The sequence below is a fragment of the Macrotis lagotis genome, chromosome 1, assembly GCF_037893015.1.
Source record: "Macrotis lagotis isolate mMagLag1 chromosome 1, bilby.v1.9.chrom.fasta, whole genome shotgun sequence".
In the NCBI taxonomy this organism is placed as follows: domain Eukaryota; kingdom Metazoa; phylum Chordata; class Mammalia; order Peramelemorphia; family Peramelidae; genus Macrotis; species Macrotis lagotis.
In genome coordinates this window covers 401,064,177-401,088,615 of record NC_133658.1, presented here as the reverse complement: position 1 = coordinate 401,088,615, position 24,439 = coordinate 401,064,177, and the positions used below count along the sequence as shown (strand labels likewise).

Here is a 24,439-nt window from a genome sequence, read left to right as displayed (position 1 = left end):
GCACGCACACACACACACACACACACACACACACACACACACACCCCCAATCTGTGCCAGTGTCCAGCCTTCTTGCCCAAAGCATCAAAAACCATGTTCTCCACATACCACCCCATACACCTTCCATTGCTTCCCTTCTTGTAACTACATCCCATCTCAGCAGTTCCTTGCACCAGGGTACACCCTCCTCAAAGAGCCAACAGCAGGCATTTGCATGTGAGTGCCAAGGACCATGGAAGAGAAGCCTCTAGAAGGCGACTTTCCAACAACACCCCCACAGACACCCAAGATTCAATAATATCCTTCTCCTCTTGGGGCAAACATCACTTTTACTTTCACTTAGAGTGACTGAGTCACCCCTCTCCCTCTTCCCTATCACTATTTATTCACCACACAGCCCTCCAGTTCAGAGAAATGGAAAATGGCTACAACCCAAGAGGCAGCAGCTTATGACTAATTGGAGGTGCTATGTGTCTTCAGTGCCTTCAGGACCCCTTTACCTCCTGTGCAGTAGGGTCATACAGCCCAAGTCACCAGCTCTGCCCAACCCAGAGAAGAGAGGAAGCCTCTTCCCATCTTACCCAGCCCCAGACCAAATCTGAACCCATGCTGGTACATGTGACTAGAAGTCTCTTAGAGATAGTCACAGAACCTGCACTACATGCATGAACATACATACAGAGGTATATTCTATGTTTTGTTTGTCCCATATATGCACCCGCTGTGACAGGTCACATTTACATGCAGCCTGTTCATGTGCAGGCAGCTTTCCTGAGCATCTGCATATAGCCTCCTGCATATGTGCATATCCTACATCCAGGTCTTGCGCACATAGCCCATCCTAACTTGCCTTCCCATGGACCCAGCCCCCTCCCAGATACATGCACACACATTCAGTAACCCTCATGGATGCACAGATGCTTAAATTTAGACCCACAAAACTATGCATAGCTGGATGCAAGACCACACCAGCATGCCTTTACAAGTGTTCACAGACACACCGATGCACATGTTCAAATACTCATACTCCCACACAATGCACATACAGATGCAAACCAGTACCTTTCATGGATTCATACAAGATGCATGCAGATGCACAGATGCACAATTCCCTACATACACACACACACACATACACACACATACACACTCTCTCTCAGCATCCTTAGTGAATGGCTGGAACCCAGACTCTGAATGTCTGGTACCTCTCCGCCTTGCAAGCACTCCAGCCATGGGCAGAAGACAAGGGATTAAATGCTAAAGAGACAATGTGGGGTATATTAGCATTAATGTCAGATTTGTAAACTGAGGAATAAGGGTCCACTCCTGCTTCTCCCATTTAATACTTATGTGACCTTGGGAAAGTCACTTTGCCTTGGACGCTTTGTTTTAGACAATCTCTAAGGTTCAATACAACTGCAAACCCTATGACCCAATGCAGATGTCGTCTAACCTACTTCCTACAAGCCTTTACGGCTCCAGGCCCCCTGAGAGTAATGCCACTGTTATCCTCTATCCCCGAAGCTACTAAGACTGTGAAAATAAACTTCAGGAAAGTCTACCTTCCTACTTAGGTCCCTTACCATTCTGGACCAACTCTAGCCAATATTAAGTGAAGTACCAGCAACTTGGTGTTAACCAGCCATACTTGGGTACTTCTCTATCCTCCCCTACTTTTTCAGCTGCCTGAGTTCACCCAGGACAGCTGGGCCACAGATCCCATGGGTCTGCCCCTCCCTATTCCTACAGACACAAGTACTCAAAGATGCCTTCTAAGCATCATTCCCTACAACCTCCCTCCAACAACCAGGGTTTAAACCCTGCATGGATCAGGCTAATCCTGAAAAAATAATTGTTTCCTTCCTCACCCCCACACCAACCCTGACCCCTTCACCAGCACCCCCACCAAAATTCTCTGTGGTGCTAACTTTGACTGGGAGGAGCTTCCTCAGAAAAGTTGGCCACTCTCCACAGTCAGAACAGTGGGTACATACATGTGCATGCAATTTGGTGCATCTATATGAGTCGTGTGTGCATTAGTGTGCAAGGTATGTGGAGTGTTTGCATGCGTTCATGAGCAAGGGTGAGTTTAGTAAGTGTTCATAGGTCATGCACCTGGGTGTACACACACACACACACACACACACACACACACACACACAAACAAACACACACACGAGTCTCTGAGAACCTAACCTCCAATACTCCAGCAAGAAACCAACATTTCTAATCAGACATCTTCTCTTTCCCACCTGGGGGGCAAAGATCAGCCTGCTTTCCCCACTTCCCTCACAAAGGAAACTTACTTGCCCAGTTCTTCAAAGAGCTGATATTCTTCAGTGAAGCGGGTGCAGGTAATTGTGGCCATGCTGCCCAACAAGGCAAGGAAGCAAAGCCAGGTGAGGAGAGCTGTGGAGCTGGAGAGAAGAGCTGGGCTGGAAGGCAGGCAACAGCTCACAGCTCACTGATGCCACTCCTCTCCCGGGCTCCTCTGGGGGCTCCCAGCTGCTCGCTTCCCTGAGCAGAGGGAAATGAGGGAATGGGTTTGATTGGCAAGCTTGGAGATAATGATGAGGGCAATTTGTCTCCTCTAAGCCTCACAAGCCTTCGTCAGCATCCAGGTTCCCATAGCAACCACCTCTGAAACGCCCTGTTTCCGTTGCCCCAGCAACTGCCTCCCAAACACCTGCAGGCCACAGGGCCCAGGTCGGGGGCGGGGGAGGGGGAAGCAGCATCCAGGGAAAGGGTGGGGGGTAAAGAAGAAGAAACTTACTCCCCAGATAAAATAAGTAAATAATTCCCCACACCCCACCCCGATCACTGGGGTGATTGAAACAGATGGGTTAGGATTAAGTGGGGCAAAAAAGGGTTGTCATGGCAACTACCCTTGCCACATTTCAGGACGGTCCCTGAAAAGACAGGATGCTGTTACCCTAGCAACTACATCTTATCCTCCATAAAAAACAGGTATTGCCCTGTTGCCCTAGCAACATTCAAGTTCCAAGGTTTAGAAAGAAATGTCTAATTCATCCAGACCTACATACATCTTTCTCTTTTCAGTCTTTCTCCCTGCTCACCTTTCTTCTCTTTCCTAACTCTCACTTCTCTCCTCTCACCTCTTCTCAGCTCCTATATTTCTCTCATCTCTCACTGTCATCTCTATGTAAGCTTCCCTTTCTCACTCATCTTTTTCTCTTCTCTCCTCTCTTCTCCCAAATCCTTTCCTCTCACTTCTTGCTCACCTTTCTCTTCTTTTTCTTCCTCATCTCTGTCCTCTCCACTCTATCATCACTTATTATGTCTCTGCTCTATCCACTCTTCTAAAAAATATTCTTCCTCCTTATCCCTCATTCTCAGTCTCCTCTCTTCTGCCTCCCCTTCCCCCACCTTCTAATTCATTAAGTTCCTACTGTTAATCTGCACACTTTGTTAGAATCATAGACATTAGGAGGAGTCCAAAAGAGAAACCTCAGGTCTGGGGTCTGGAGAGAATCATCCTTGTGCCCCAAGACATGGACTGGGATTCTCTCAAGGATCGTTGAGTGGACATTAACTCTGCCCTCCTTCCTTAAAGGAATCACCAAGTTGTTCTCTCCTGGGAACCTTGTCCTAGTTTCTGCTTTTTGAAAGATACTAGGAGTGGGGGTTGGGGCAGGAGCAGCAACCCAAAGTAGAGGAAACAGAGCTGGAATGAAAAGACTCAAGTTACATTCCACTTGTGCCATTATGTGACCTTGGGCAAATCATTTCCTCTCTCCCACAGGTGAGTTTATTTATCTGTAAAAATGAAGAGGTTGGACTAGGTGACCTCTTAGTTATAGGAGTCAGTCCTCACCATGGTGTCCATACTCCCCCTGTTTGCTTGACCAAACCAGTGGGGATGGTCGAGGGCTTGGGGACTAAGGGGAGAACAGAAGCAAGGTCCAAGCTTTGACCCCATCTTCTCTTCTCTGACTTTGTTCTAACTAACCCATCTGAAACAGTTGGCACTTATCTAGAAAGGGATTATCATCAGCATTGTTAACATTGGAAAAAAAAAGAATCTTGATGTCCCTTGCTCATCATTAGTATGCCCCAAAGTCCACATTCCCTGACTTCTATTTTCTATGCACTTTCTAAGATGTCTTGTCACCATTCATCCCAATCCTCAGGTCTTACAAGGATTCACCATCCTAGCCATCACCCCATCTTCCTAGAGGAGATAAAGGGAGTTCCAGAGAAGTTAGGACCACAGCTCTTTCAAGGACTGATAATACAAATTACAGACCTATTCAAAAATCATAAATTTCTATATTTTTTCAGGAAAAGGGAGGAAGCATTTTGGTCCCATTTCTCAGCCAGATAAACTGAAGTTCAGGTAATTGTCTTTCAGTAAAGCCAGAATTGGGGGCAGGGCTGGGAACAACTTCAGGCAACTACATCATTCTCCAAGATTTTGCAATTTCATCCCTCCCAGTTACCAGCAATGCTGGCCTGGCCTCCTTCCTTTCCTAAACTCTAGGGATTTATATTTTTCTCCAAAATCCCTGTGTCTAATGATACTCTAGGGAGCTAGATTTCAAATGATCTCTCTCTCTCTCTCTCTCTCTCTCTCTCTCTCTCTCTCTCAATCTCTCTGTCTCTCAATCTCTCCCCCCACACACACAAACACCATCCCACCTACTCCCACTCCCATATTTCCCTGGCTGCAGGAAATTCCTGCCCCTTCCTAAGGAGCCAGAGATGGGAACAAGGAACATCCTAACCCCTGAAGAGATAGACTCCTCCAGGTGGTGAATTGAACTCATCAGGTATTGCTGGGGTTTTTTTCAAAGAAAAGAAATCAAAGAGGGCGGGGGAGATAGAAAGGGGAATGAGAGGAAAGGAGAGGATCGGAGAGGGAGGTGGAAAAGAGGGAGGAGGTAATGGCTCAGCCATTAATTGCACCATCACCACCTTCAGAAAAAGGAAAAACTACTTGGTTTTGTTTTTGCACACAATACACTTTCCCTTCTCCCGCCAACGTAGCAATTCAGAAGCATAAAGGAGGGCCCTGTCATGTGCCTGGGCAAACAGGACTTGCCACTCAGCTAACGGGCAGCAAAGCATTGGATATGCTATTACCTCCACCTTCAGTACCCACCAGGAGCAGGACAGTTGCTCTTTGGCAACATGGGTAAAGGAAGGGGTGGGTAAAGTGAAGAGGGGGAGGAATTTAACTAAGAGAGCAGGGCTTGGCAGAAATCTCAACCGCTGAATGAGGGACCCAACAAGATGTCCTGTGGTTCCCACCTCCTCATGTCCTGGCTCCTCCACCTGGATCCCTTCTTCTGCCACCCCCACCCTTTTCCACAGAACTTGTACCTAGCAAAAATACCCACCTTAAGTATACTATTTGGGGCAGTGGGGGGGTGAGATAAAGAAATGACCACTGTGAAAGACCAAGCAGCCTAGTCACAGAAAACCAGACTAGGAAAGGGAATACTATGCTTTCCTTTTATCTATCAATCCTCTTTACTGAGCTTCCAGTTTAAGAAAGAAGGCTCCCCTAGCTTCTAATACCTCCTTTCTCTTTCCAGGAGGAATAGTATCTTTTTGTCTTCACTTAAAAAACCAAAAGAGCAGTTTTTATCAAATCAATGAAGAGACTTTAGAACACAGAATGCTAGTCTTAGTAAGAACCTTAGCTAATTGAAGATTCTCATTTTACACAAGAGGAAACTGAGGCTAAAAAGAAAAAGTAATTTACTCAAAGTTATGTAACTATTCATTGGTAGAGCTGGAGGTCTAACCAGCCAAATGCAAGTAAATGTTTAATAACCATTAAAGTGACTTGTCCAAGGTCACACAGTTAATAAGTGTCTGAGATCAGATTTGGACTCAGCAAGATGAATCTTCCTGATTGCGGGTCTGGTACTCTATCCTCTGTGCCCCCATAGCTGCCCTCTTAGTTACTGAGTTCTGAGATGTTCACCCTGAAAATTCAACAATCACTCTCAAGAACTTATTCTAACTGGCTTCAGCACACCCCTAGCAATAAATCAAATTCCTATAACTAAGGGACATATCATATTATCATCTTATCTAGCCCCCAGACATAGTCATGTAGCAGTTTTTGCAAAAAAAAAAAAGATCTGGAGATGGGACATTAAAGAACATAAAGAACATTAAAGACCTGGTATATGACATTGTAACTATAAATATATAGACAAATGATACCTTGTTGGTTTTCATAGAATTAGGATTGAATGGTATCTAGAATATTGTGTTCCTCTCTGGGCATCTCATGTTAAAAGGAATACTAGCAAGGTGACCAGAGGAAGGTAGATAGGATGGTGAAGAAGCAAGAGATTGTGCAATTTGAAGATCAACTCAAGGTTTAGACAGTGTGATTACTATCTCCAAATGTCTGAAAGAAACAGACTTTTTCTGCTTAACCTCAGAAAGCAGACTTAGGAACAACCAGGGAAAGTCGATACCAAAGCCGACTTCAGATCAAGGGAAAACTATAACAGAGATGACAAACAATGGATTGTGCTGCTTTACATGCAAAGGAGCTACCTGTTACTGAAGGTATTATTAAATTGTGTTCATGCCTACTTCATAACAGATGATACAGAGAGAGCAAGGGCTTTATAACAGAAGGTATTTGAATGTAATTCCTCTCTTTCTTTCCTCTCCCCTTACTTTCCTTTCTGCCTTACTTCTTGAAAACTCCCTCCTTTCTTTCCCTGGCAGTGCCAAGAGGTGATACGGGAAGGTGAGAGAAGAAAAATGGTTAGATTATAGGAGATGGGGAGGAGGGAGTAAAAAGATTCTGGGGTAAAGCAAAATGGTCCTCCTTGACTGAACCCCAAATCTTCTAGTGGGTATGGAACAGAAATAGGGCAAGCCCACAGAGAGAGGGAGGTCACTAATAGATCATCTAACTCAAAAACAAAATATGAATTCTTATCTAGAAAAGTCAGCATAAGAGAGTTGGTCCACTGGTTGGACTTATCGTTTCTTCACCTTACTCTATAATCACTGCCCCTGATAAGGAGGCATTACAACAAATGTAATAGATAGCTTCCCTGCCCAACAAATCTATGGGACAAAGAGAAGAAGGGTCAGAGGAGAAGAGGGTATTATCAATAGCGCCCAGTGGTCCGTGATGGCAGTAACAAAAAGTCAGCTTGTGTTTGTTCATCAGTGAGAGCAGGAAGGATGAATACAACCTCTGGTGCTCATACCCATGGGCACACTGACATTTGGCACACATGTGTGTGGCTGTCTGAGCATGCGCCCTATGAATTGATACCCATAAGCACCCAAGCCCACCAAGTCCCTACTTTGTCATGCTGATATACAGGTAATGTACATGCTGATATACACAGCTTAGTGCTGTGGACAAATGGTCTTCCAAAAGGAGGCAGCCTTTGAGATCACAATAAATATGCTTCCTGACTTTGCAAACCATGCCAGGTTACAAGGGGAAGTAGAAGTGATTTCCTATCCATGTGACAAAGAGAGCACCTTGTATCACTGGCTAAGACAGTGACATGTGAGGGAAATTGAGTCTGTCCATCATGGGCACAAAGGAATGCACTCAGATGGCCAGTCTCCTTATACTAGAGTTCATGCCCCCAGTTCCAAGCTCCCAATACTTCCCTGCCCTTGAAAGGTATCCTTTCTGAATCTAAGTGGAGAAGAAGGCTTGGAATATGAACCTCCAGGAGTAAGGGCATATCCCCTTGAGAAATTTAAGGAATGAGAATAAAAAGGAACAGAGAAGTGATTCATAAGGAGAAAGGGAAAACATCCTGAAGGGGAACCTGATTCACTAAATGAATGGAGGGACAGCTTGGGACAAAGGATGGTTTGATCTTAGATTTGGTCTTAGATCCAAGCAGCCCTTCTTAGCTATGGGATTCTAAGAAACTTACTTCACAATTCTGAGCCTCATCTATTTCTCCTGTAAAACTAAGGGGAGAGGGGCAGCTAGGTGGCGTAGTGGATAAAGCACCGGCCTTGGAGTCAGGAGTACCTGGGTTCAAATCCGGTCTCAGACACTTAATAATTACCTAGCTATGTAGCCTTGGGCAAGCTACTTAACTCCATTTGCCTTGCAAAAACCTAAAAAAAAAAAACTAAGGGGAGAATACCCACACACTCTCCATTTCACAAAGTGTTTTACAAGGTTAAGTGCTATGCAAATCTTATATCACTACAGAAATGGGAGCTATTATTATTAATCAAAAAGAATCTTAGAATCTCAGGGTTCAAATACAAATCCTATCTGAACAACAGTTCCACTACCACCACCTTACAACTTTTTTTAAGGTTTTTTCAAGGCAATGGAGTTTTTTTAGGCTTTTGAAAGGCAATGGGGTTAAGTGGCTTGCCCAAGGCCACACAGCTAGGTAATTATCAAGTGTCTGAGGTCAGATTTGAACTCAAGTACTCCTGACTCCAGGGTCTGTACTCTATCCACTGCACCACCAAGCTGCCCCACCCACCTTACATCTTAAAAAAACAATGGTCATCCTTTGATTGAAGAATTGCACCCAGGAGTCTATTCTTCACCAAGGCAGTCAGGGGTGTGCTAAATATTTTTAACAACCAACTATCTAGAAAGTTTAAAATGCATGCTCCATAGGCTTTTAAGTTTAACCTGCACTACTAATATTTTTTCCATCTTTTAAGTTTAAACAATTTACAAAACAATAAATTGAGCTCTGATTTGTAGTATTTGCTGCTGGGGTGTTAATATTCACACTGAAAGGGGCAGCTAGGTGGTGCAGTGGATAGAGCACCAGCCCTGGAGTCAGGAGTACCCGAGTTCAAATATCAGGGTTCTCAGACACTTAATAATTACCTAGCTGTGTGGCCTTGGGCAAGCCACTTAACTCCATTGCCTTATAAAAACCTAAAAAAATATTCTCACTGAAAATTTAACAATTGATTCTTAAGGGCCAGTTAGCTGACACAATAATTTGGTGCTGACCCTAGAGTCAGGAGGACCTGATTCTAAGCAAGTCACTTAACCCTGTTTACCTCATTTTTCTCATCTATTAAATGATTTGAAGAAGAAAATGACAAACCACTCTAGTATCTTTGTCAAGAAAACTCAAATGGGTTCAAGGAGAGTCAGACATGACTGAAACAATTCAATAACTTGAGAATTGGTTCAAGCTTATGGATAATCTGGTTGGTTGGAAGACTTTTCCCTGTGTCATCCTTATATTTCTTTCCTAAATCTAATTCTCTGCAACCTCCACCCATTGCCCCTGCTTCTGCCTTCTGGAGACATCATCTAATCCTTTTTCCATGACAGCTCTTTAAATTCCTGAAACTGACCACCATATTCCTGCTGGATCTTCTCTCCAGGCTGAAGAACAACAGATCTTTATATGCCATGATCTCAAGATTTTCACCATCCTGGTTACTCTTCTCTGGATACTGTCTAGCTTATCAATATCTTTCTTAAAATGTGGAACCTGGAGTATTTCAGGGATGGATAAAACAAAAATAGAATATGTCTCATTATGGAAATTAAGACTTTTATGATATAACCTAAGATTATATTATCTTTTTGATTTCCCTGTCACACTATTGGCTTATATCAACCATATATATAATTTAATACCTATCCCCAAATATTAAAGACATCTTTTTCAGTCAAAATGCTCTCTATCCATAATTCTCTTATATTATAGATATGAAGTTGACATGTTGAACCAATTGCAAGATGTACATACTTAATTCAATTTTATTTTACTAGATATAAGCCCAACATTCTAGTCTTTCAAGATCCTTTTGAATCCTAATTCTGACCTATGCTATCACTATGAACTTGGTATAATCAGAGCATTTGATAATCATTCTTTTGTGTTTTTATTCAAATAATTGATAAAATATTAGATAATAAAGGGCCCGACACCCTCCATTAGACACCTCCTTCCAAGCTGACATGGAACTAATTATTTTTTGCAATTAGCCATTTAGTCAGTTCCTAATCGCATTTTATGTAGCCTACATATCTCCATCTTATCCACAAAAATAGCAGGAGAGATTTCATCATATGACTTGCTCAAATCTAGGTAAACTATATGTACAACATTCCTTTGATCTAGTAACCTTTTCAAAAAAAAGGAAATTAGGTTAGTCTGACACAATGTATTCTCTTACACCATGCTAGATTTTGTGATTGCTGAATGTTCTATACTTTAGGCCAGGATATTTTAACAATGTAAATAAAATAAACAACAATGAAAATAAAGTAAAATCTTGAACACTGTATAATTATAATGACCAAGTTTGACTCTGAAAGAGAGGAGAGAAAATACAACTTTCTCCCTTCTTTGCAGGGATGAGGGACTAGGAGTACACAATATAGCATCTACTGTCAGTTCTGTTGATTAGTTTTGCTAAACTATTTTTCCCTTCTTTCTTTACTCTTTATTAGAGAGGTAGCTCTCTGGGTAAGAGACAGAAGGAAGCAAAAATTTATTAAGCACTTTTCATATAATATTTGATCCTCACAACAATCCTGGGAGGAAGGTACTATTGTTATGCTTATTTTACAGTTAAGGAAATTGAGGCAGACAGGTTAAGTGATTTGCAAAGGGTGACATAGTTAGTAAGGCCAAATTTGAGATCAAGTCTTCCTGACTTCAAGCAAGCTCTATCTACTATCTACTAAATACTTCCCAGAAGAGAAATTATATTTGAAATATATCTAATGAAAAAATATCAATAAAGCAATCTAAAGATAAAAGAAATATGTTGCAGAATTTTTCTATGATTCAAAGGCACTCACATTGACCTACAGTGTTTTTCTTCTACTCCCTCCCTTAAAAAGGACATTTTCCCTTTTCTATTATTTCTTCCATTCTTCAAAGAAGAAAGGATTCTAAATTTAGAAATTGAAGAGAATTCTATGATCCCTCCAATTCCCTCATTTTATATATCTTAGACCCCTTAGACGTAAAATGACTTACCCAAAGTCATGCTAGTGACATACTAGAGCAAAATTCGAACCCAAACCCCAAATCCAGTATACTTTCCATTTATCATTTTATTTGGGGAGGGATTAAGAATGGGGGACAGGGATGAGGGAAAGAAGTGAACAGAAATAGAAGTCAGAAGACTTCTTAATGGCAACTCAACTAAGTGGCCATCATGTAGCCAGATGTTTGCCCCTGCATTGCTCAGTCAGCTTGACTGTCCGATGTCAGAGAATTAAATAGCAATGCAGGGATGAAGGTCAGGCCTTGGGGGGGGGATGACTATCAGAAGTGAACAAGATAGGGTTCACTCTCCTTAGCCCAGGAGTCTATACTCTGGAAGCCAGGTCATAGTAAGATACTTAGGGCTCAGATCAATTCTACTTTGCCCACTCAAAGAACAGTTTGTGTGGGTGAGTAAGGAGAAGAAAGGCAGTGAATGTATCCTAGGAAGCTGGATCTAAATCATCCCTTCTTCTCAACTCCTTATTTGCTTTTTTTCCCCCTGCTTCCCTTCTCTCTGGGCACTGTTCTCCACACGCACCAAGTCCTACTGACTGCTTCTAAGGTGGCAGGGTAGGTACCTATTGAGGCCAAAGGAGGGAGGCAGAAAAGTGAGTCAATACAGTAAATATTTATTAAGCACCTACTGTGTAAGTGCTAGGTATACAAATAAGAGGCAAAAGACAGTCCTTGTCATCTAGGAAGTCACAGGAAACAAAGCCCCCTTCAGTTGTTCTCAGGCTCTCTTGGTTGTATTTGCAGGTACCTCCCTTGAGGGTTAGTGGGAAATAGCCTGGAGGTTTAGGGACAAGCTGAGGTGGTGGTCATCTCTTTGGTCTCTATACTCTCCCCCAGCTGAGCCAGTTTCAAGGTCTCACTGCCACCCAGTGGTCAGGTCAACACCAGCCACAAGAGAGCCAGAAAGCAACATCTGCATCCATAGGTTCTGGCAACCCTAGGGGGTTCCTGCCAAGGATGGACCTCCCTGTTGAACCAAAAGTTGTCTATCCTATCCTGGGGACAGGAAACAGTTGAAGCAATGATAATTGACATTTAAGCTTTAAAAACATTTCATTTGAACCTCACAACAATCCTGTGAGGTAGATACTACAGTTATTTTTTCACCTCATTTGTAAAAGAAAACTGCCTCAGTGAATTTGAATGACTCATCCATAGTCACCTTGTTAAGTGTTGGAGGTAGGATTTGAATTCAAGGTCTTCTTGACTCAGAGTCCAGTAAGCTTGTCCACTAGACCCTAATAGATCTGATTCTTCTGAGGGAACCAACCCCAATCTAAGGTCAAAGTCAGGTGTGTGTCCTGAGGGAACTTGCAGCTGAGAAAGTCAGAGTTGGATGGGACCTTAGAGATCATTTATATTCCAACTCTTTCATTTTATAGATGAGGAAAGGAACTCCTAGGAGGGGAAGCAGTGTGCCCAAAGACATGAGTCTGGAGTAGAGCAGGAAATTGATACCAGATCTGACACCCAATAGCAGAAAAAAAGATCTACTCCACTATGTGATACTGCCTCCTACTCACTGGGTTTTAAGGGTGGGAGTGAGGGAAGGAGGAAGAGAGAAATGGTTTCCTCATCTCAAGATACCTCTAAGTTGTCCAGTCAAATGTAAGATCCTTGAGAGACAGGGCAAAGACTTTTTTCCCACTGTCTGTATTGAATTTTGACTGCCTTTTTCCATAGGAAAGGAGGTAACAGGAAAATGTCACTCTTCCTGAAAATAGGAAGGGGACATTAGAGAAAAAGGGAGGGCCCAAAACAATGACCACCAGAGCAGCAGAATAGAGTCCATCTATGTTTTTTTGGGCCTGTATCCCTCCAAGGCACATTGATGGCATTACAAAGTTAATCAAGTTCAGAATAAACCAGTGAGACCTCAGAAAAAAAGTTAGGTTGGCTACAGTAGTCCAGAGCAATTAGGGGTCCTTATAGGACTGGTCCAAAGCAGACCCATCATTTCAGTGAGAATTCCCAACTCCCCAAAACAATCATCAACCCCATTTGGCACAACAGACCATGAGCAGCCTCTCTCACGGTCCCACCATCACAGTACCCCTCCTATGCCCTCTAACCCATGGGGTTTCTTATCTCCTGAGACTGTATCCATGATGCCATGAGCTGTGTCTTGACTACCCAGAAACCCCTAAAAGAATCTGTCTCTGCCTCAGGTGAACAAATTCCTTTAGCTATTGATCCTCAGCCTTCCCAATCAGACCTCCTACCAGACCTGGGACAAAGCCAATCTAATGCTGCACTTTAAGGGGAAGGTTGATGAAACTGGAGGGAAGAGGAGGGGTTGTTGAAGCTCTCTCATCCTCCTTAGGTCTCTTCCTGCTCACTGTCCCTTGGCTCCTGACTCTCCAAGGCTATGTCAAATCCTTCAGTGGCCAGTTTTAAATGAATGTGATTTTGTGACAGTCAAACCCTCCCCCCCCACCCCCTGCAGCTCATCCCCGAGCTGACAAGTCCTAACAGGCCTCATTTGCCAGAGACAAAAATAACTATTTTCAAAATTCACAGCAGAGCCATCGCCTACACATGCGGCACTGACTGGAACCTTAGAGGGAGAAACACAGAACAGGCTGTGCAGAAAGAAGACGCACTGTACATTAGAGGCTTTTAACCCCCCCACACCCCTCATGCCTGCCCCTCAGTGAGTGTGTGTGTGTGTGTGTACACGTGTGCAAACACACATGGATCTACTTCTAGTTTCCCCCACATTAGATGTGCATGTAGGTGGGTATCAATGACTACACATGCACATATTTATACCCATTGTACAAAGACCTAGCTTGTACATATGCTTCTTTATGAGTTCATAATTTCATAATAATTTGCTTTTCCCAGGCCTAGTACACAGTAGATCCTAAACAAATGCTTATTGCCTTGTATGTTTGTCCATACCAAAGAATTGTAATCACTCACTCCCATTGATACCATCACCCCATTTACCAGAAGCTAGCTGGATGGATGAAGCTCCCAAATCTTAGAATCACAGATGCCTAGATATGATAGAGACATCCTAAGCCACCAAATCCAACTTCCCTCTGTATACATGAGTCCTCCTATAGTAGACCCAATGGATATTCACCTATCTAATCATTACTACTTTCCCCATACTCTCTCAACTCTTCCACACCCTCTCATGGTATCAACCTTGCTCTCATCAGCAAAAGTTGAAGGAAAACCTTTATTTGGGTGCAATAAGAGATGGGCATGGAAGAGAAACTCCATTGATCCCTTCGAGTGTAGTCTAGGAGGGATGCAAGGTAACAGTGGCTCTAAAGCTAGGTCCTGAACCCACAGTCCTACTCTCCAGCTCTGCCACTGAGTTTCAGGGGGATTGCTATGGAATTAAACAAATCAGGAAGTATCACCACCAGTTAGGTTGTGTCTGACATCCCAGCCCTGAGCCTAAGGGATATTCCCATTGGTAAACTATCCCCAGTTCACTTTTAGAGCACCCCTCCCCCACCCCAACCAGCTGAGCTAGTTCCCATTTTGCTTAGATAACCAACAGTCTCTTCTCTAAGGGTTTCCCAGCCATGAATGGGTGCCAGCCAGCAGGAGCCTTGGCAGAAGAAGCAGGATTGGAGACCCCACCCCCAGCCTACACAGTCAGATACGGTTGGACATCAGCCTGGTGTTGAGCTTGCGGAAGAAAGAACGAAGTTTACAGATTTTGCACTTCTTTCTGCCTCGGTGAGAGCCCCGACCCCTCCCTTCCCCAGTCTCTTCCTCTTCCTCCTCTTCTTCCTCCTCTTCCTCACTAACCCATGGGCCCCAGGCGCCCCCATTGAAGTCAGGGTGGGCCCGAGGATTCTCAGCGGGGTAGCGCACAGGAATGGCCGTCCGGTTGTAATATGCCAAGCGTGCCAGCAAGGAGCGGACCACGTCGGGCCTTTGAGCAGCCAGGTCCTCGCGTTCATAGGGGTCCGCGCTGATGTTAAAGAGCCACACAGACTGGCGGGCGCCATCTGCCAACCGCTCCAGGTTCCACCAGCTGCCAGGAAAGTTAGCAAGAGTCTGGGGGGGGATCCAGTCACTGTAGCCAGGGTCCCCCGTCAGCAACTTCCATTCACCAACTCGAATGGAAGCTTGTACAGCTGTATTCCAAATGCCAAAGCCACCCTCGAGGGAGCCATGCTTGGCATGGTTGTAGAGAGGGTCGATGTTGTGAAGGATCTCCATTCGAGGGGAAGCCTGACCTTCACTAATGGCTGGCCACACATTGAAGCCATCCAGCCTATCTGCCTCAGACACGCTGCCCCCAGCCAGCATCACCAGTGTAGGGTACCAGTCTGTGATATGTACCAGTGCCCGACTTGTCCTCCTCTTCCTCTTGAGCAAGGGACTATGAACAAAGCCAATGCCACGCACACCACCCTCCCAATAAGTGCCCTTGCGGCCTCTCAGGGGCCAGTTGCTTCCTCCAGAGAAGGTCTGGCCACCATTATCAGTGGAGAAGATAATGATGCTATTGTCATAATATCCATAACGCTTTAGGGCCCACGTGATATTGCGCACAGCCTCATCCATACAGGTCACCATGGCAGCATATTTTCGTCGAGCCACGTTGCCCATGGAACGGTAACGGTACAAGTACTCTCTAGGAGACTGCAGAGGGGTGTGCACAGCTTGAAAAGCTACATAGAGGAAGAGGGGCTGGCGGGGACTGTGACTCGCCAAGATCTGACTGGCACGCTGGGCATACAACAGGGTAGAGTACTGACCACTCTGCTCCCAAGCAACACTCTCACCCTCATGAAGGTCATAGCCACATACTCCAGGCCCATCACAGTTGTCATATGTGTAGTAGTCCACGTTGCCTGTCAGGGAGCCCAGGAAGGTATCAAAGCCACGTCTTGTGGGCAGACAGGCCTTCTTATAGAAACCTAAATGCCATTTGCCTACCATGTGAGTGGAATAGCCCACTTCTTGCAGTTTTTGTGGTAGCGTCACCTGGTCAAGGGGCAGGCAGCTGGGCTGGCGAGGACGGATGATCGAATGCTGGAGCCCTGTGTGGATCTGGTACCTGGTTGGCAGAATGAAGAACAGGAATATATTAACATGAATCTGAGTTCTCCTCTGTTCATCTCAGACCTGAAGATGAAATGAATGAATGCTCATATAAGCATTTATTATGTCTGGAGTCAGAAGACCTCAGTTCAAATTCATCCTCAGACATTTCCTCACTGTGTGACCCTGAGTCAAGTCACTTTACCTCTAATTACCTGATAAAACCATCCACTGGAGATGGAAATGGCAAGTCACTTCAATATCTCTGCCAAGAAAACCTCAAATGGGGTCATGAAGATTCAGACTTGATGAAACAATTGAACAACAAAACTAAGTGGATTTGACTAGATAATAAACTGATTAATAAACTGAGGAGGTATGACTGAATTCTCTTCCAGCTTTGAGATTCTGTGTTCTAAAGACCTTCTTGATTCTGACATGTCATTGTATTAAGGTCCTCTTAAGCTCTGATTTTCCACATTGTAAAGGTGCCTTCCAATTCCAATATTCTAAATTCTGTGTAAAGTCCTCTCCTTATGTTATAAGGCCTCTTCAAGTTTTCAGCATTATCTGTTCTAAAGTCTTTCCAAATATGAAAGTGAAAAGAATGAGACAGGAGAGAGTGCTGCTCTACTGACCCATTGCTCTATGGAGAGTCTGATCCCTTAGACCAGGGGTGGGGAACCTTTCTTCTGCCAAGGGCCATTTGGATATTTGTAACATTATTCATGGGCCATACAAAATTATCAACTTAAAATTAACCTTGAATGGCAGAGAAATGAAAGGGTGGAGAAAGGATGAGAGAAGGCTTCATAGAAGATGTGATATATAATTTGAACATTCAAAGTCAGGTACAAATAAGAAATGATGAAAAATATGGAAAGATGTACATGAAATAATGAAGAGCAAAATGAACAGAACCAAGAGAACACTGTATACAGTAATAGAATTACTTTGAGAGAATAAGCTATCTTGGGAGAATAAGACTTATAAAAACCCAAATTAAGTGTAAAGGACATATAAAGAAAGATACTATCTGCATCCAGATAAAGATCTGTGTATAGAATAATTATATATATATATATGTATACACACATACATACATATGTGTGTGAGTGTATACATATATATATGTATTCTCTACAGCAAGAGGAAAATGAAGGGGAAAAAACAAATTTACATCCACATGATTCAATGAAAAGTGTCACTTCTGGAGTCAGAGGACCTGGGTTTAGATCTGTTTTTGGTCAATTTTGGTCAAATCAAAAACTCTCTACCTTTCTGGAACCTCAGTTTCCTGATCTGTAAATTGGATTAGATGACCCAGTCCAAGACCTTCCAGCTCTAAAACTATCATCCTTATGATTTAGTAAATAAGTTGTCTAAGTCCCACCAAGTTTTAGAAGACTTGTGCAGGTTCATGTACTCATAAAGTACCAGAATCAGCCTGGGAACTTAGTCTTATAGAATCACTCCCAGCCCACTATCCTAAACCATTCTACCTCTATTATAGAATTACTTTGTTTTAGAATTTTTTTGGTCCAGATTTTCTTTCCATTTGGGGAATGTTCAGTGTAGAAACACCCTCAACTGTTGCAGATTAGCAAATCACCTCTAATTCAAAGTCTTAGTGGGTTGTCAGAGAATAACAGTCATATAGCCAGTAGGTATCAGGATTTTAACCCAGTTTTCCCTAATTCCAAAGTCAGCCCTCTATTGGCTATGTTAGGTTAAGGTAGGGTAGGTTAGGTTGTGTTATGTTGTGATGTGTAGAGACCAAGTATTATGCTAAGCTCTGAGGATGCAAGTGCAAAGAAAGTAATGATCCTTACTGACAATAAGTTTACATTTTAATAGAGAAGGTAAGTAATATGTGTGTGTGTGTGTGTATAGTTTAAATATAAAGTAAGTTGATGCAATTTTACAAAATAGTTACATATATGTATATATACATATATGTATACATATATTTGTGTATGTATATACACACACACATCTACTCTGATACTTCTTCATTGCATAAAAATGAGCATGGACTATCAGCAGAACACAAGCTTGTTCAGCTCTTCCTGGAAAGCTTGGACATACAAGTCTGGTGAGAGACCACTGCTAAGTGTGCCTGTCTGATGCCAGCCTAAATAAGAGTAGAGAGAATCAGCACCAGAGAATCAAGCATTGATTAGCCATAGCAAATCTCCTAAAGCACAGAGGGGGGTTAATCTGTAGCAGTGGAGGAAGTACTACCATGGATGAAATCCTGTCACTTTCCAAGCCTTGGATGTGCCTGAGTCTGCATGTCTATTTGTGAAATGCAGACAAATACAGCCTCAGGGGCCTGAGAGAGAAGAAATAAAATGAGGGAAAGACAAAAAACAAAGATGTGATAAAGGAGGAGGTGGTAAAGGAAGAGGAGGAGGAAGAAGAGGAAAAGGAGACTCAAGAGTATCCTGAGAGCAAGGAGGATGATAAAGGAAACCAGAGCAACTGAGGGATAAGATGAAGCAGTTCCCAAGAGACAGAGAGTTAAGGAAGCCTCAGTGGGGTCTGGAGGTGGGGTAGGGAGGAATAAATGAGAGCACCCTTCATCAGTTTCCCTGATTCCATTCTTTCCCCTAAGCTATCCCCACCCTCATTCTGCTCTCAACACTCCTCTCCAAACACCATTCTTCTTAGCCATCCATCCCATTACCAGACCTTTTCCATTCTTCTCCCACCTCTGAATTCCCAATAGATCACTCCTCTTCCCAATCCTCAGATAGTCTTCTTCTCTCCCACAGCTGATCTGAATCCAGAACTACTTATTTCTCAGAAACTTTTCATCTTACCTTCACATACCCTTCTGCCTTCTGACCTTGATTTTCTTTGCATCATCAGTGATTAGCATGGTGTCTAGCCCCTAAAGAGTATTTAATAAACACTTACAAACTGATCGACTTCCCGAGCCTTGGATCTCCTTCCACTTCGCCTCTTGATAGTTCTGGACTGGAAAAAGTTCAATCCCTTTGGCTACCCCTTTCCCCTCTCCATTTTTTAATATAATTTAACAGAGAAATTATACCACTTTTGAAGGGAAGGAAAGGGGGGAGGGAGGGAGGAAGGAAGGGGGGAAGAGAAAGAAAGGGAGGGAGGAAGTAAAAGAGGAAGAGAGACAAATGAATGTTAGGAGGAATATAATAGAGTTTTTTCAAAAAATGCATCCTATAACCATCAAAATGGCTCTTTTCCCTTAAGGGATTATTAATTCTTGAATCAGATCATTTAAGAGCTAAAGGACCAGAATTGAAGAGTGTCAGTCTGTTTCATCTTGGTATGGCTTTTGATGATAGTCCCAGGGCTCTTTACTTAATCTGGTCCTGTTCAAATTATCCATCCCTCCTTCATTCATTCATCGAGTATTTATTTAGAGCTTAGTATGTACCAGGCACTCTGCTAGATACTGAGGATAAAAAACAAACCCAAAACAGGTCCTAGATTTCAAGAAGCTAATACTCCATTGGGAAGAAGGGAGAATAGATGAGTACCAACAAGTAAACTCAAATATGTCCAGTAAATTTATAGAGGGGTCATTAAGAAGGTGGCACTTGAGCTAAAACTTGAAAAAGCAAAGAATTCTAAGGTGAGGAGGTAAGGAGGAAATGTATCCCAGACCTGTGCAAAGATCTATAGATGGGAGATGGAATGGTGGGTACAGGAAGTGACAAGGTGGCCAGTTTGGCTGGAACATAGTATGTGTTAAGGATGAAAAAAATCTGGAAATTTAGACTAGAGTCAGACTGTGAAGAACTTTAAATATCAGGATAAGGAGTTTATATTTTATTCTAAAAGAAATGGGGCAGTCACTGGATCTTCTTTTATCAGTATCTTAAAATGAAATGACATGCTTATCAAAAGTTGGAATAATAACCAATACTTGGGATAATGGCCAATATGAAAGAACCAAGATCCAAAAATAATCTAGACAGTAAGATCCTTGAGGACAACTGATGTTTTCATTTTGTCTTCAAATGTGCAGTGCCTAACCCAGCACTTTATACATAATAGACTCCTAATAAATGTTTATTGAGTTTAATCTAATTGAATAAATGTGAAGTCCTATACTTAGGTTCAAAAATTAAACTGCACAAGTTCTAGAATCACATAGAATTTAGTGTTTATGACTATGATGACCCATATTATCAATGAGTATATTAATAACATATAGTAATGCCACATGAACAGGCTTTGAGAGTCATGGGTTGGACAAACCTGTTAGATGAACTAGTCCTAACTAAAGACCCACTCATAGAAGAAAGATTTGGGCATATTGGTTGACCACAAGTTCAATATGAGTCAACAGTGTAACATGGTTTCCAAAAAAAGCTAATGTGATCATAGACAGCATGAATGGAAGCACAGTGTCAAGATCAAAGGAAGTGATAGTCCTACTCTCTTCTGCCCTAGCCAGACTCCATCTGAAGAATTTTGTCTGGTTCTAGGCACCACATTCTAGGAAGGATTTTGACAAACAAGTTCAGATGAGGATAACAAGATGGTGAGGCAATTGGAATCCATGCCATATGTGAGCAATGGTTGAAGATATTTAACTGGGGTGGGGGTGGGGGTGGGGGTTAGTCTAGAGAGGAGAAGGCTTCCAGGGCCTTCTTCAAATACTTTTTAAATGAAGGATCAACTTTGTTCTAACTTCAGAAAATAGAACTAAAGCCAGTGGGTGGAAGTAACAGACAGGCAGATTTCTGCTTCCCATAATCAATCAATCAATCAAAAAAGCAAGAAAGAGTCTTACAATTATAGGAATGGGAGAATAGAATAGGAAACCTTTTGAAGCACTATGTTTGCAGTCACTGGAAGGGTTCTAGCCAAAGATTGATTGCTGTGTGTCAGGAACATTGTAGACATGTACTGTACTGGGTGGTTGAGGGTCTTAGATGACCTTCAAGATCTGCAGCTCTGAAATTCTATGATTTCATTTCATCTTTCTGACTATGCAACTAAATTGAACTATGTGAACTTGGGTAAAGTTTCTCAAATAGGGCAGTTGACTGACCTAAAGGTTCTTTCCAGCTCTAATAATCTCTGTTCTAAGATCCCTTCCTGTTCTAAAACCCTATATTTTAAGGGTACTTTCATTTCGGTCTTTCCATGGTATAGAAGAATGATAGAAATAGAGTTAGGAAGACCTCACAGCCCTTACTGTGTGACCATCAGCAAGTCATTTTAATATCTCTGAGACTCACTTTTCCACTTCTGCAAAAAGAAGATACCTATAGAACTTACCTCAAAGAGTTGTTGTGAGACTTAAATGAGATACCACAAAACACTTTGCAAACTTTAATCTATATAATTCTACACTCATTCACACTGAAGTGTGGGCGAATTAATATATGCCTCCTCCTAGGGATATTTGCACTTTAAAAGAAGAGCCTGGAGGTGACTAGGGAATGCTCTACTAAATATAGAAAGGCCAGCCTTGGTAAAGTAATAACTTGATGAGGAGAGTCTTCTTCCCCAGGCATTTCACCCCCTAGGCCCATTGTGGTCAGTGTAGAAATCAGACTACGTACCTGCCAGTGAGGAGCTGGCTTCGGGAAGGGGTACAAATGGGCTGGATGTAATAATTCTCTAGCTTTACACCCTCCGCGGCCAGTCGGTCCAAGGTCGGAGTCTGGATGTCTGAGCCGTGGTAGCCCACATCGTGATAACCCTGGTCATCAGTGAGGATGAAGATGATGTGGGGTGGAGGTGGGGACACAGGCTGCGAGGGTGATGGAGGAGGTTTGTCCCCAGGGGTCCGAGGCCCATCAGCTTGGTGGCCCGGCTTGACCCAGTCCCACGAAAGGTAGCCGAAGCTGAGGAGGCTGACCAGCGAGAAGCCAGTGATCGCTGACACCGCCATGCTGCCCCCAGCCCAAGAGCGGCTCAGCTTCTGAAACAGAGCCAAGGTCACGGCCGCCAGGAGCTTAAGTCTACGGGACCGCTGCGCCCTCCTGGCGCTCACTCCTCTCTTCTGGGAAGGGAGAGCAAACTCCTGAATTGCTTTCTTTGCCCTTTCTCCTCAAGGTTAAGTCTGCAGAAAAGGGGGAGAAACTACCGGAATTCTGTACTTGAAGGGTGCTGAGGTGGCTGAACCCCCAACCTGAGGACCCGAGCTAGAGAGAAAAGATCTAGGCCCCTCCCCCTTAAAGACTCCGGGCCAGGGCCAGCTGTGAGGCTTGAGGGGGTCCTCCTTCACAGCTGGAGGCTACCCCGGGACTGCTGGGCTCTCCGAGCTTTGGGTGCTAGCTCAGCCAGGGGTCCCGCCGTGCTTCTTCCCTCCCTGCCTCCCTCCTTCCTCTTCTCCCTCTTTCTCAGCCAGGAGAGCCCCCGACCGGCCTTTGCTGCCTCCCCCAAGATCTCTTTCTCATTTTCTGGGGCCCGCCCTCCTCCCTAAGCCCCCTCCTTTCTCTCTGTCTCCTTATCCCTTTTCTTTAGTTCTCGCCTCCCGGTCCGACCCTGGCACGCCTCTCGGCAGCTTCAACTTCAGCCTGGGTTCACTCAGTCTTTCTTGGAGATCTTGGTTGCTGCCAAGTCCAGTTCTCTGCAAGCCCCTGAGCGAAGTGGGCTGGGACCCCAGCGAGAGGAGAGGAAGGCTGAATGGGATGGGGCGGGCCGGGACAGGGGGGCGGAGCTGGAGGCACCCCGCCGAAGAGAGGGAGGGAAAGCGCAAAGTTTTGACTTCAGCTGGGGCTTCCAGGTGGAAGGGAACCGCGCACAGCTGGGGCTCCTCCTCTGCTGCCTCGCGGGAAATTGGCCGCCTGGGGGGTGGAGTGCCAGCCCCGGTCATGAGGTGGGGGATCAGTGCCCAAAGCCGGGCCCGGGAACAAGAGTGCTATCTTGGGCCCGCCTAGATATCTGGAACACAGAACGCCAGAACAGAAAAGGACCTTAGAACAGGCACGTCAGACCTGGGAGGGATCATAGAACATAGTATGTCAGAGCTGAAAGGAACTTTAGAAAATGAGCTTAGACTGTTAGAAATGAAAGGCAGAGACTAGCTGGTCCAAATCCTTTAATGAACAGATAGAGAAAATGAAGACCACTGAGGTTAAATGACTGATCTTAAGAAACACAACTAGTTAATAGCAAAGCAAGGGTCTGACTCCTAGTCTGCTACTCATCATTTTTCTTAAATAAAAGAGAAAGATCTTTAATCATGTACCTTCACCCAGTTGTGGTGAAAGTGAGACTTCTCAACCAAACAAGTTACAAAAGATAAAATGGATTCTTTCAATTACATAAAATTAAAAAGCTTTTAAGTGAACAAAAATCAATGTCTATGGGGGAGGGGAGGGGGAATCTTTGCATCAAATATCTATGATAAGGGTCCAAACTAAAAGCCACTGTCAATGAATAAATGGTCAAAGGATATGAATGACAGGTCTGGAAAGAAAATCTGCAGACTATTAAAAATCATATTAAAGACTGCTCCAAATCATTCATCATAGAACTACACTTCAAAACTATACTGAGGCTGCACCTCACACCTAAAAAACAGGCACTGGTGATGAAAGAGTCATGGTGTTGGAGGAATAAGAAAGGCATAGTAATATACTGTTGGTAGAGCTGTGAATTGGTCTAGCCATTCTATAAAATAATTTATAATTATATTTTTTTGACCCAGAGATCCCACTACTAGACATAGATTCCAAAAAGGTAAAAGACAGAAATTGTAGCCAACAAATGGAAATAAAGTTGGAATGACTAAATAAATTGTGGTACACTCATGTAATGAAATATGATTACACTATAAAAAACAATGAACATGATGACTACTGAAAACCACAGAAAGACATAAGTGCAGAATGAAACTAACTTCAACAATTTAAATTTAAAGAACAACAACCCCCCACACACACACACACACATACAAATAAATTGAAACTGAACCCAAGGACTTAATGAACCAAACTTGACCCTGAAGAAAAAATGAGAAAATGCACCTCCTATCTTCATTGCTAGAGCATTTGTGGGTGATATGGCTATGGATATATGAACATATTGGATATGGAATATTGCATATGTTGTCAAATATGACTGATGGTTTGTGTAGTTTTGCTTAATGGCTTTTTTCCTCTTTAATAATCTTTGTTAAATGAGATGACTTTTGGGTAGGAGAGAAGGGAAGGATTTATATTCAGAAGTGTGACAAAAATAAAACCAACAAAAGGTTAAAATCATCATAATAATGATAATGCATTTATTTAGCTTATAGCTGAGATAGTGCAAATACCATTATTGTCATTTTATGGAGGAGAAAACTGAAACTTAGAGAGGTGATGTAGTTTGCCTACCTTGGACACAGTTAAATAGTATCAGCTAGGAAACCTAGAGCTCCTGACTCCAAGTATGGAACTGCCTACTGATAAATCTCATACTTCATTAGGCTAATATTCAAC

General features: G+C 43.2%; 2 protein-coding genes across 4 annotated transcripts in view; both read right to left on the bottom strand.

Moving 5' to 3' along the window:
* Positions 1-2,555, bottom strand: part of CAMK2A (calcium/calmodulin dependent protein kinase II alpha) — a 77,776-nt gene extending 75,221 nt beyond the window's left edge. For both annotated transcript variants that reach the window (XM_074212643.1, XM_074212644.1), the window contains exon 1: positions 2,307-2,555. In XM_074212643.1, the coding sequence (XP_074068744.1) occupies positions 2,307-2,368 (62 nt within the window). In that variant the 5' untranslated portion in view covers positions 2,369-2,555. The remainder of the gene's footprint in view (positions 1-2,306) is intronic.
* A 172-nt stretch (positions 2,556-2,727) lies between these two features.
* Positions 2,728-22,875, bottom strand: ARSI (arylsulfatase family member I). 2 transcript variants are annotated; one of them, XM_074212642.1, is made up of 3 exons: positions 22,496-22,875; positions 21,569-22,071; positions 2,728-16,023 (listed from the first exon to the last, which is right to left on the bottom strand). In XM_074212642.1, exons 2-3 carry the CDS (start codon positions 21,898-21,900, stop codon positions 14,607-14,609), a joined length of 1,749 nt encoding a protein of 582 aa, XP_074068743.1. In that variant the 5' UTR covers positions 21,901-22,071; positions 22,496-22,875; the 3' UTR covers positions 2,728-14,606. The 2 variants fall into 2 exon arrangements, with proteins under 2 accessions (XP_074068743.1, XP_074068742.1); XM_074212641.1 differs by having other exon boundaries at positions 21,569-22,875.
* Positions 22,876-24,439: the final 1,564 nt, after the last annotated feature.